This window comes from Mytilus californianus, unplaced genomic scaffold (genome assembly GCF_021869535.1).
Source record: "Mytilus californianus isolate M0D057914Y unplaced genomic scaffold, xbMytCali1.0.p SCAF_8, whole genome shotgun sequence".
NCBI lineage: Eukaryota > Metazoa > Mollusca > Bivalvia > Mytilida > Mytilidae > Mytilus > Mytilus californianus.
In genome coordinates, this window is record NW_026262734.1 from 6,900,874 (window position 1) to 6,915,388 (window position 14,515).

Sequence of the window (14,515 nt, forward strand, 5' to 3'; positions counted from 1 at the left end):
AGGTTTTCTTTTTTTAATAGCAACAATCCTATAAGCATGCTTTAATCTTTCATAAATAAGAATTGATATCCCTAGGCTTTGGAATTTGAAATACCTAAGCTGCAGTATGTTTTCCCTCAAACTGATTTTCTATAATATTGCCAATGAGACAACTCTCCACCAGAGAACGAATGACACATAAGTTTACAACTATAGGTCACCGTAATGCATTAAACAATGAGCAAAACCCATACCATATATTTAGCAATAAGATGCCCCGAGATGACAAATGTAAAACAATTCAAACGAGAAAACTAAAGGCCTGATTTATGTACTAGTTAACTGGCGGTAAACCCTCCCATAACCTTGGATAGTGGTGTAACAGTACAACATAAGAACAAACTATAAAAATCAACAACATAAAAACAAACTATAAAAATCAGTTGAAAAGGGCATAACTCTTCAGATCGATACAGACGTTGTTTGTGCGAACAGTTCATTGCACATTTGTTGTTTACACCATTTATAAAGCCTTTGTATTGCTGTCTCTCAGCACCACCCTCCGACCCCATCCCAATCCCGTCCCCCAAATATTCGACAAATCAAAGAACAGATATGTAGCATTTTAATTTCAATTTCATATATACAACATGGTTCATTTATACACAATAAATTATACATTATATATACAACAATATTTACGTTTTTTATACTAATATCAATATAACATGTATATTTGTATAACACATTTCATCTTTTAAGCTTAATTCTATCATTTATCTGTTTTATCTATTATATTCACATTTTCAGCACACTTAAAAATAAGCTATTTTTAGGGTTTTCCATCTTTCTGAAAATTAATAAATACTGGTGATAATGACTTTGACCGTAAAAACAGTGAAAGTTTACACGGGTACAGTTTATCACCACTATGTTCATTAGGAATGAAATATATGGAAGTGGCGTAATTTTGAATCTTTTGTTTCTGTTGTAAATATAAGTTCATACTATATATATCCCGTGCACATAACATTATGTACAGGTATTTATAGTTAAACTGTATTAAGACCCCCTTTGTATTGCCACAATGACAAGTACACGGATATTTATTTGTTGATCGTACCCTGAACTTGATGAGTATTTTTCCGTAATCGTTTGATTCTATATAATACAATGAATTTTTTTGCTCATTTGAAATATTGGAGTGAGAAGATAGAGGGAAAGATGTATATAATTGACCTTTTTTTGTACAAAAAATTTAACTTGATGAATGTGGATCGAATGCGTATGTTCATGTTACCGCAGACTATCCGCGTTCATTTTGTTTACAAAAACGTGTTGACATTTCAAATAACACATATTGCAGTTGTTATAAAGATTTCGTTGTCTAAACGGCTGCGGACATGTAAATGAGGTATATTTAAAACACAAAACGTTCAAGTATTTTTAGACTTTTTGTCTCAATCACTAATTTTCTTTTCCTTGATAGATAGTAACATACACACTAAGATTACTATTTTGTATACAATATGCGATTATCAGTTTATCTGTTAAAAATATAATTATATATCTTTTCATTATTATCATGATTATTGGCATCAATTCAAATTTACTACTGTTACATAAATTTTTCATAATGTACACCATCTTTAAATATAGCATCACAAACTGACATCTTTTTTGTTTGTTTTTTACTGACTACAATGATCGTATCAGAATTAAGGATATACATTATATATAAAAAAAAATAAGCAATATATACAAGTATTGATCATACAGTATAAATGTATCCCAGATAAACGAGCCCTATTCACGTCTTTACATTTGTATTATTTAGATTGTCCCTATAATACCAAACCCATGATAGTCCAGAGTACTATGTTTATTAGATGTGTACCATTTTGAATTTGAATAATGAGCCATAGAAAGGTTCAAGTATTCAATGATAAATGTCTGATGAAATGTAAAATAACTTTAATGAAAAAACCTATAAACAAACGTGTTCCTTTGAATTTTTGCTAGTCTCCATTTAGATGAAGCTTGCTTTTGCCTTAAAACTGTACAATATTAATTTAATCACAATAACAGTTGATTTCATGAGATTTCAATCAAAATTACTAGGGTAATTGGCGTAGCGAAAATAATCGAGAAGTTAGGATTAAGGAGATTTTACATAGGACAAATCATACTCTTCTTCCCCTTTTTACAAAACAATAGTCAAGTGGCCAGCTTAAAGACATATCTTCTAGTACATGCACACATGTTAGCTGAGGCATTTATTTTGCCTTTTTAAATTCAAAGTTATAATACATTAAAATCATCAATTTATAAAAAAAGGAATAAGGAATAAAAAACAATACGAATCCTATGAATATAAACTGAGTGATACAAGTGTCCAAATCCTTTGTAGCATTCAACACCTGTTATATCAATAAAAAAAGGTTCCCTATGATTCATTGCCCCAAAACTTACAACATATGTAATAATGTTTAATGATTCATAGAAAAGAATTTGGAACTATGAGATATTTACTTTTTTCCAAATTAGCGGAGAAACTTAACAATATACATTTTATTAACGGTGACCTTATTAATTCGTAGGTAAGGCATTAATTTCAATTGTTATGTTGTCTTGATCGCCTTTTTGTGGTATTAACAGGGGTTTCTTTTACGTCTGTCTTGTTATATATGATGACACTTTAATATCAATTTTAGATAATATGAACCTGCCAAATTTATTGCACATCTTATCAATTTGATTCAAAAATTACCAAAACGGTTTTCAAGGGGAAATAACGATTTAAAGAATAACAATTAAACAAGGGTCACATACTTTTGGGTATATATATTTATACACAAAAAACAGACATAAAAGTCAAGACATACAGACAACCATTTGGGAGAAGAAAATAGCATCTGACCTTTTTGCCACATATCTAGTGAGATGAATTATATTAGCTCTTCTTTGTAATCCGTATTAGTTATAAAATGTAATAACGATGTTTTGAAATTAAAGTTTACTTATAAAACTAAGGATTCCACTTATATATTGCATGCACTCAATTAGGTAATGTAACCAATTAATAGACATTGTCCTCAAACAAAACAGTCCTATTGCATTTTTTCAAAATATATTCCAATTATTACAGCAAATAGCAATTGCAGTAAAATGTTTGAAGTGTGTTTTTGTCGTTTGCATAACAAATGATACCACAAATATACTGTACTTCAAACACCTACATGTGTTTTCAAAATTATGAAAACATCAAATCGGCAGATATTTATGTTTTCTATTTAGACTCCACAATCATCTCATTTGTATTAAAAAAATGACATGTTCCACCTTGGATGTAAAATTCTAATCATAATGAACCCTTTTAGCAAGTGTACCAAAAAGTAACGCAGATCAACAATTATCCTTTGCTATTTGTCCAGTGTGATCATACGATGAATACTTTTACAGAACTTGTTTGTTATTCTTTTGTAAATGGACCAAAAGGGACCAGGAATATGATGTGTTGCGTTCATATCGGCACTCAGTACATGAGTCAAAGAATAAGTTTTACAATAAAAGAACTCTGCTATTTTGTTTGAATAGTGTAATATTAAAGTGGTATATAAAAAACAGTTAATGTCAATTCTATCCACAGATGAATGTTCTTTCGCTGTTTGGTCATCTCCTAAAAACTATTTTGACGTCAGGGTTGCTTTGGTCGGTATACTTTATGTTAGATGATTTCTCTTGAGTAGATTTTTTTTAATATACTAGCTCCTGTTTACGTCAAATGATGTGCTTGCTTCTCACTTTTACTTGGCATCAAAATGTTTTTTTCTTAAATAAGTATAGGTATTGGATTTCACAATTCACACAGCTTAATACAATTTTCACTTGTATCGCTCGAATTAGTTGCCCTGAACATCTCCGGAATTGTATCAAGACCAAATATAGGTTCTGCCCATGTGTTAACTGCCAGCGTCAATACTCCGAGCCCGATAATATTCATAACAATACCAGCAAGTACCTATAAAATGTAAAATTAAATCTAATCAAATATGTATATTATTACCAGGGGAAAAAATACAATTACGAAAGAGTGTATTGATCCACAGAGGAATTATTAACATCAAAAAGGGTAAACTGTCAGATTACATATATAGCGTATATACTGTTTTGGATGTGTTAGTGATAAATGTGGATGCATACTAAATTCTATATTGCTTTGTAAAACAAACCAAACAGAACAATTTGTCCACGGTTATTGTTTCAGAATTAAACTAAAGGCTCTAAAGAGCCTGTGTCGTTCACTTGATTCTACTTTGGTTTTGGAAATAATGTAAAAATAGATTAAAATCATAACAGATACCCTAATAATGATTGAGGCCAAATTTGGTTTAATATTGGCACCGTAATTTAATCAAAAGCAGAAGACTTTTGTAAAGTTTACAGAAATTACCAATAAATTCATTGAACTTGTAGAAAATTACTTTATAAGGATATTAATTCCAAAAAGATGTCAATTGACAATCTTGCTCATTTTGACTTATATGTAGATCTTCTTTTCTTGATATTTTTGCAGTTTACAGTATATCTCAATCTATAAAGATGCATATATTAAGGTCTTCATCAGCACCTCATAAGGAACATTTATGCCATGTTTGGCTTCATTCCATTCAGTGCTCCTCTAGAAGAAGCATTTGTATGTATTTCCCATTGGGTCTTATGTTAAACTATGTCCCTGCTGGTTGCCATCTTGGATGATTGATTGGTTACAAAGTAACAACACTTGGCCAGCACCTCATTAGGAACATTCATGCCATGTTTGGTGCCATTCCATGCAGTGGTTCTCTAAAAGAAAACATTTGTATGTATTTCCCATAGGGTCCTATGTTAAACTTAGTCCCCGCTGGCGGCTATCTTGGATGATTAATCGCCTACAAAGTTACAACACTTGGTCAGCACCTCATAAGGACATTCATGCCATGTTTTATGCCATTCCATTCAGTGGTTCACTACAAAAAGACATTTGTATGTATTTCCCATAGGGTCCTTTGTTAAAATAAGTCATTCTAGGGCTGCATCTTGGATAATGGATCGGCTTCAAAGTAACAACACTTGGTCAGCACCTCATAAGGAATATTCATGCCATATTTGGTTTTATTCCATTCAGTGGTTCTCTAAAAGAAGACATGTGTATGTATTGTCCATATGGTCCTATGTTAAACGAAGTCCCCCGCTGGCGGCTATCTTGGATGATGGATCAGCTACAAAGTAACAACACTTGGTCAGCACCTCATAAGGAACATTCGTGCCATGTTTAGTTTCATTCCATTCAGTGGTTCTCTAAAAGAAGGCATTTGTATGTATTGTCCATAGGGTCCTATGTTAAACGATGTCCCCCGCTTGTTGCCATCTTGGATGATTGATCGCCTACAAAGTTACAACACTTGGTCAACACCTCATAAGGAACATTCATGTCATGTTTGGTTTCATTTCATTCATTGTTCTTTAAAAGAAGACAATTGTATGTATTGGCTATAGGGTCCTATGTTAAACGAAGTCCCCCCACTGGCGGCCATCTTGGATGATGGATCTGCTTCAAAGTAACACGACAAAACACGATATTGAAACTTGCAGTTACCAACGACAATTCTAAAATTCCACCCGAAGGACTGCCGATCAATTGGCAACATTCAAGACAAGGACATCAAACTAGACGCGCTCAGCGTCGAGGCAAGAGTGTTAAATGTTATTTATTTTTTAATGAACTACTGCAGTATGTATATTTACAGCAGTTATATTGAAATACAGTGAACATGGAAATATAAACAAACTATTTTGTCTTGGATACATATTTTTTTCTATTACCGGTAGTTGTTTTTGGCTTTAAACTAGCTTCCAGATTAAGTATTGAATTTTCAAATATTTTGGCCTCGTGCATCACTGGAGATACATTTATTGTCGTAATGATCATATGCTGCAAATAGGCATGGGGTAATCATAATCAGCTGTAATCAATTACATTTTGCAGTATAATCACATGTAATCAGTAATCATGCAATTTCTGATTACATGTACTCGTAATTTAATCGATTATAATGTAAAACTAGAGGCTCTCAAGAGCCTGTGTCGCTCACCTGTATTTACTGATGCTTTGGAAATCATGTAAAATAAGGTTAAAATCATAATTAATAGTATTAGATATTAGATATTATAATGATATCTAAGATAATAACAAAAAACTGCAAAATTTTTGTAAAATTACTAACTCAGGGGCAGCATCCCAACAACAGGTTGTCGGATTCGTCTGAAAATTTCAGGGCAGATAAATCTAAATCTGATGAACATTTTTTCCACCTGTCAGACTTGCTCTAAATGCTTTAGTTTCAGAGATATAAACCAAAAACTGCATTTTACCCCTATGTTCTATTTTTAACCAAGTCGGCCATGATGGTTGGAAGGCGGGGTCATCGGACAAATTTTTTCAACTAGATACCCTAATAATGATGATGGCCAAGTATGGTTAAATTTGTCTCGGTAGTTTCAGAGAAGAAGATTTTTGTAAAATATTACAAAAATTTACGAAAAATTGTTAAAAATTTACTATTAAGGGCAATAACTCCTAAAGGGGTCGACTGACAATTTTGGTCATGCCATCTTATTTGTAGATCTTACTTTGCTGAACATTATTGAGGTTTACAGTTAATCTCTATCTATAATAATATTCAAGATAATAACCAAAAACTGCAAAATTTCCTTAAAATTACCAATTCAGGGGCAGCAACCCACAAACAGGTTGTCAGATTTGTCTGAAAATTACAGGGCAGATAGATCTTGACCTGATAATCAGTTTTACCCATGTCAGATTTACTCTAAATGCTTTGGTTTCAGAGATATAAGCCAAAATCTACATTTTACCCCTATGTTCTATTTTTAGCCATGGCGGCCATCTTGGTTGGTTGGCGGAGTCATCGGACACATTAGATACCCTAATGAGAATTGTGGCTAAGTTTGGTTAAATTTTGCCCAGTGGTTTCAGAGGAGAAGATTTTTGTAAAAAGCTAACGACGACGGACGAGGACGACGACGACGACGACGACGACGACGGACGACGACGACGACAACGACGACGACGACGACGGACGGACGACGGACGACGGACACCAAGTGATGAGAAAAGCTCACTTGGCCCTTCGGGCCAGGTGATCTAAAAAAAGGGTGAATCATAATTACATTTAGGTTACATTTAGATAACATTGATATGATTACTTGCTGATTACAAATTTTGTATATGGAAATAGTTTTTGATATACAAGCATGAATACAAAATTATCAACTTATATTTACTATGATTGAACCTATGATCTATATAACAAGTTTAGTAAAAACCAAGCTTGGGCATATAGAGTGACAATGGTGTGACTTATTTTATAAACAGTTTACTAAATGAATTAACCGTCCGAATGTTTCATTTTGAGATTTAGTCCTTGTGATACCAAGAAAATTCTTTGAAAACAGTGTGTGTTCCCTGTTTATACCTATGTGTAGTTTACACAAAATTGTGTTTATAACTACATGGACATTGAATAGTATAGAACATTTATTTGGGGGATTTGAAACCAAATTTGACTTTGATGGTCGACATAAATGAAGCCATTTAAATGATAATGAAATTTAGAACCCAATTTTTTTTTTGGCAATTTGTATAATTTTTGGCGATGTGATGGTCGCAAATGCAGTTTTAGTGGCAACGCGTAGCGGAGCCAGTTAAACGGATTTTGGCGACCATCAAACCCCAATTGACGACGGCAACTCTTGACCTACGCTACTGTTATTCCGATTCTTATGCATTACAAAAAGAAATAATACGTAAGAACTTGAAGAATATCTATAAATTTGAAAATAAAAATAAGCTTCATGAATGATTTTTGCGAAAAACGTCATGGCTAAACATGACGTCATACAAATTTCAACGTTCAAACTGAAAGCTTTTACGTTATTTCTATGATTCAATTTGGGAAAAGATCACATTAAAACGGCGATTTTGGGGTAGGTTCTGTTTTATTTCCGATGATATTGTAGTAATCAAACATTTGTTGATCCAAGCAATTCAATATGGAGGCTCACTCCTTTATTACGACATGTCAACCGTGGATTTCATGTTTAATTTTAGCCAATGAAAAAAATTGTTTTATAAAAATTGCATTAAAATAATGTTTCATTGTTATTTGAGCATGTCTATTTTCTAATTGAAAATGTGCACTGGGCTAAAAATGTTATAAAACAAAATTAATGTTGTTGTTGTTGCTTTGTATCGATTCTCATGAGTAATGCACTTTTCAATTGATTTTTAGTTTTTTATTATGCTTAGCTGATACACCACTCTTCCAGTCTAGCGAAAGGGTTGGGCGCTCTCACACATGTTGAAACCCGTCGCATTAAAATATATCCGTCTGAGTTCCGCGCATTTTTGAAGGCCGTACGGTATAGTCGCTCACTTCTACCTTGTTTGGTCTCTGGTGGAAGGTTGTCTCATTGGCAATCATAACACATCTTTTTATTTTTATATTAACATTAGTGTTGGACTTCTTGATCGGCAGTGTCCAACCAGTAGTTGAAGCTACATTTGCAACAGAAAGGAAGTAACGAGCACATGTTGACCCGGCTTTCCAAATTACATGCCGAATTTTATTTTCACCTTTAAGTTATTGGTCATCCTGTCGACGACGGCATTGTTCAGGCTTTTATAGTGATTTAATTTTACGGCATATGATCTAGATAGGTAATAGGGGTCAAGTATTTGTAGTGATTCCTGATATCCTCTTATCTATTATATAAACAATTAAAAATATACATATTTTCTCGTCAGTTGGTCTCTTCTAAATAGTTGTCTTATTGGCAATCACAATCTGTCTTTTTATTTTCTTATTCATATAAACATACCATGTCGTAAATCTTCAAGTATCCCGTAGAAAACACGATTGCGTTTGGTGGTGTTGCTACTGGTAGCATGAAAGCAAAAGAACAAGCAATGCAGACACTGATCATCATATATAATGGATGAAGGTTCAATCCTATGGCCTGAAAACAATAAAAGTATATATAATACATTAGCTAAAAAAGAGAAATGATGCACACCAATTGTTTCACAAGAAAAAAATGTTGAACTTCCCTTTGTATCTAGGTTATCTCAAAATATTCAAGCTTTCGTATCTTATATTTATCTATGTTTTGTTAAAATACGAAAGCTTAGATCACAACAACATTTCAGCGATTTTCAAACATTATAGGCAATATCTATTGTAATGTGACATGAAACGAACCAAATGAAACATAATTGGCAGTTGCAATTGTATTTATGACATAAAAATACCAAATCAAACGTTAAACATGTTATAGGTAGTTGAAATTGTAATCTAACATGATCGTACTAAATCAAGCATTATATATAGTCCTTATTCTAACGTTAAATGATAAATACTGAATCCAACATCATATACAGTCGTAATTGTAATGTGACGTGATACATACTAACTCAAACATATATGCATTCGTAATTGTAATGTGACGTGATATGTACTAAATCAAACAGTAAAGGCAGTCGTAATTGTAATGTGACGTGATACATACTAGCTCAAACATATGTATTCGTAATTGTAATGTGACGTGATACGTACTAAATCAAACATTATAGGCAGTCGTAATTGTAATGTGCAATGTTACGTACTAAATAAAACAATATATATGTTTCATCTCACAGAGACATATCTTGGGAATGTTACCAGTATAAATACACATGGATAGCGGCTAAATTGAATTATGAGGAAGACCCAAAGTGAAGGGAGGTTAGTACAGAATTGAAGTATTAAGCTCTTGGAAGGTCGGGCATATAAATGTTGAAAATATACCGCGCAACCCTATGTTTTGACCTTAAAAAAAGTAGTGCATATGAACTTTAAAGTCTAGGATAAATTTTTTACGACATTTCATGGTAAAAGTGGCACAGTTTAAGCCGTAAAAAGATTTCCTATGGGAAATTGCATTATCTTTATTTACAGAAGTGCAACATATAGGCAGCAGTAATTGTAATATGTCACAGTACGTACTAAATCAAACATGATAGGCAGTAGTAATGTGGCTGTAGCAGTATTGCTTGTTACTTCTGTTGCTCCAGCAACAACACAACAAATTATTAAATTGATGATCCAGGGTTCATATTCATTTATCGAACTGAGCTCACAACTCAACCATTTAGACAATCCAGAAACCTGAAAAATGCAAAAGCAAATTACAACAAGTTTTATTTTCATTCCAGTGGTTAAAAATATGATCTTTAAAAACTCTAAATGAATCCAATTTATCTTCGTAGCTTGAAATAATGTCACCATTTAGACCGGAAGGGACTATACAAGTGTATTTAAAAACCATGGACAACAAACCAGACGCTTACCAAATTCTTTTTTATTGCGGACGGAGATAGCCGTAATAGGGGTGCTCTTGAAGTTGCAGTTAATGTGAGATTTTTTTTAATATTGAAGGTCATGGTAAGTTCATAATGATTTTATTTTTCTTATAGGTGTAATACCACCATTGATTTTCCCCTAGTAGTCTTTGTTAAATTTGCACTTTTCAAAACATTGTGCAGAATTTATCTTTGTTTCAAATAAAGAAATACTTGGCATGATTAAAGTTTTATCCTGTCTAGTACTATAGACAAAATTTCACATAACATTTCATTGCATATAAGAAAATAACTATCACTGATTAACCAATCAAATTTTCACCCCTTTTTTTCCTGTGTACCAGCTTTAGTAACCATGTATCCTCAAGTTTCCAAAATATTCTATATAAACACCAAATAAAAAAATTAGGGTGCTTTGAAACACCCAAGATATATGTTTATGACTCAGAATTTTTTTACTGCAATAAAATGTAGGATTAGTTTCCTACAACTGTCAAATTCAAGTATATTATTTTGGGAATCTTTTTCGTATGCAACCGGATGTGACGTACTATGATTTGGTGGTATTACACCTAAAGAAGACTTTTTTGTTGAATAAACTGAATGTGTGATTTTTTTCCTTTGTAATACTGTTTATTTCAAGCATTACTGTCAAGTTTTGTCATAATTAGTTCAACAGTTTGAGAAATATCTAGTATAATGTATGACGACATCTATAGCGATTCGAGCAAAATTTCTTCGACAAATCCAAATCAAGCCGCATCATGATAGAATATAGTGTGGACCAATAAATGATCAAAAATGTATCTCATCTGCCTACAAACAGTTGAATATGTTACAAAAGATCACTCTAGGATGATAAATACCACTAATGCACCTCTTTGTCTTCATTATAAGATCCCTTTTGGTCCATTTATACCTCTCATTTCCTCAAAATTCCAACTTTTTAGGCCAATAAATAAAAATTTTTGGGTAACTTTCACTCATTTATGAAAAAAATGTGATAATAAATGACTAATTGAAGTATTCAAGCTGAATGAACTATCCATATCAAAGTTTACTGACTCCATGGAGGTTTCAATAAGTCTTTACGTAAAACTTTAAATTAAGCCGCGTTCCAGAGAGGGACATAAAAAGCTTCCCTTTTAGTGAACGATTTATTATTACTGCTTCAAAAATAATTTCGTTTACTAATAACTATATATTTATTAAAGCATTACTTAGGAAAACGTTTTCTATTATAGCAAAACATAAGAAATAAGGGGAAAAAGTCAGAAAAAGCTTCCCAAAACACTGACTATGGCTTGCTCTGTCTACTAATATTCACGGTAGAGTCATATTTCAAGACAATTTTCTCATAAAATGTGTTTTTGAGACTCAATCCACTCAAAATATTTCATTTTTGTAATATTTCACTTAAATAGCATGAAATTTTAAAAAAATGAGAGTACACATAAGGTCAAAGGTGCACGTGCAGCTTTGACCTTATGTGTACTCTCATTTTTTTTAAATTTCATGTAATACCACCATTGATTTTCCCATAATAGTCTTTGTTAAATTTGCACTTTTCAAAAAATTTTGCAGAATTTATCTTTGTTTCAAATAAAGAAATACTTGGCATGATTACAGTTTTATCCTGTCCAGTACTATAGACAAAATTTCACATAACATTTCATTGCATATAAGAAAATAACCATCACTGGAATTAACCAATCAAATGTTCACCCCTTATTTTCCTGTGTAAAAGCTTTAGTAACCATGCAACCTCAAGTTTCCAAAATATTCTATAAAACACCAAATGAAAAAGTCAGGGTGCTTTGAAACACCCAAGATATATGTTTATGACTCAGAATTTTTTTACTGCAATAAAATGTAGGATTCATTTCCTTCAACTGTCAAATTCAAGGGAATATTTTTTTTGGAACCTTTTTCGTATGCAACCGGATGTGACGTACTATGATTTGCATGACACTTATAATCTATTTAGTTTACCTGACTTGCATCAGCTAGAGCGAATCCACCACCGAGGAGTACTAAAACTCCCCAAGGCACTTTCTGGTTAGTTACTTGCCAATTCAAAATCGGTCGGTAGGTTGGTTTCTCGTATTCATTAGTGCTGCCTACAGAAGTATAAAGATACAAAATGACGATTATTCAACGTATGATTAATCAAGTATACACGTTTGCATTCATCGTTTATGAATCCATCGTTACTGATATAGAGCATAACAAATTGTTCATGTTTCGTGTTATTGAATAAATACACAGAACGAAAAAAAAAAATACACGATTAACCACGTTACAGTCATATGAAACGAGTTTTTTGAAGTTTTAATAGTTATCGAAATTTTTGAACCAATGCATGCATATATACTATACTAAGTCTTGCATGCACGATATTTATACTCCTTACACATCTTTAACGTATTATCGACAAATAACATTTCATTCAAGTGCTGTTGATCGCAAGCTAATTGACTTTCGAGTTTGTTGGCGAAGTTTACTGGATCGTGACATTGATAAACAATAAAATCAGAGCACGTGGAACATGTGGAAAACGTGACATATAAGTGAATTGAAAGAGATATGACATTTGTTTTCATATTTCCCTGCATTCCAACTTGTTAATTAAGCCAGATATACACATTAGATTAAATTTGGAGTTTCATATGACTTTAAGGTGACAGTAGTATAACATGGAACTGACAAAATCCCACTTGTCTAAAATAGAATCGATATCAAGTATTATATACGGAATCTCCTGTTAATGAATTTTTATGAAGATTTTTATTTTTCTTTCGTAAATAGCATTCCTTATTATTGTGATCAATCTATCTTAATTTAACAAAATGTGTATCTATCTCTCCCATCATTCCCATGAGTCCATGGCCCGTATGCTGAAAGCTACTTAAGTTAAGATTTTTCTTGGTAAACACTTTAGTTAAAGAAACTTCGCCCTTTTTACCTTAGTTGTATGCATATAAAAATCTGAAAATAAGTATTTCCTTAGTAAAATCTTAGTTGGTTTAAGTCACGCCCACACAACTTAAGTGGAATGCATAAAACACCTTAAACTAAGAAAACGCCTAAGATTCTACTTAAGGATAAGGTACCTATGGAGCTACCTTAAATTAAAAAAAAAAAGATAAAATCAGTCAAAAGTATGCGTTACTGCAGAAACATTGATATATTAGCTACCATTTAATTGATTTATAATCATATCAGTAATATTTCATTAATCTACAGCTATAAAATATTAACGACCATTGCATTTTTTTTAAATCACGTATACATGGTTTAATCATCAAAATCAAGAGATAACAGATAGCTATATAATTTCATTATACCCTTATGTCTCAATCTTGCTATTCCGTAAAGTACTCACAAATTTGTTGACAGTTATGAAATATCCATTTCACAGATGATTACGGTTATGTTCCTAATGTCGTAACTACAATCCCGTCCCCTTTTCACGAATGTGACCTACCAAATTAGACTTATTACCGGGTTTGTACTAACATAAGGAACTCGACGGGTGTCACATGTGGAGCAGGATCTTTCGCATCTCTTTTACACGCATGAAATTCATGCTATTATTTTTCTGTTGATTCCTCTATTCGTGCATGCTTACATAAATAACATTGATCGTTGTATTGTTTAATTTAAGGTAGATAGGGTGTCTTCCTCCATGTTGGATTTTGAAATACCAGAAAATAATCGGTCTAGACCTTTAATAAAATGTGCAAATTTTGAGAGTAGTGGGTAAGTCATGTGTAAGAATTTACATTTTAATATAGAAAATGACATGTTTAATTATATTTATGGTTGTATTTTACAAAAAACAGAATACTTTTGTTTGATTCAATTTTTTCCAACTTTGCCACATAAGGGGAGGCAACTCAAATGTAAGGGCAGATAATTCAAATATTGTTACTTTTACAATAGAATGTGTTAGGAATTTATCTATTTTATTATGTAGCAAGAAAACGGGCCCGGTGACCCCATTTTTTCTTTTTCTTATCTGAAAGTATAATATTACAGCTATCTTCTCATATTTTATCTCAAAATTCTATGGTG

General features: G+C 32.4%; 1 protein-coding gene across 1 annotated transcript in view; it reads right to left on the reverse strand.

Moving 5' to 3' along the window:
• Positions 1-588: 588 nt before the first annotated feature.
• LOC127711482 (Na(+)/citrate cotransporter-like) overlaps positions 589-14,515 on the reverse strand; it is a 51,872-nt gene continuing 37,945 nt past the window's right edge. Inside the window, exons 11-14 of the mRNA XM_052217550.1 lie at positions 12,431-12,558; positions 10,083-10,244; positions 8,920-9,057; positions 589-4,000 (exon numbers count right to left, since the gene is read on the reverse strand). Of these exons, the coding sequence (XP_052073510.1) occupies positions 3,836-4,000; positions 8,920-9,057; positions 10,083-10,244; positions 12,431-12,558 (593 nt within the window). The 3' untranslated portion in view covers positions 589-3,835. The remainder of the gene's footprint in view (positions 4,001-8,919; positions 9,058-10,082; positions 10,245-12,430; positions 12,559-14,515) is intronic.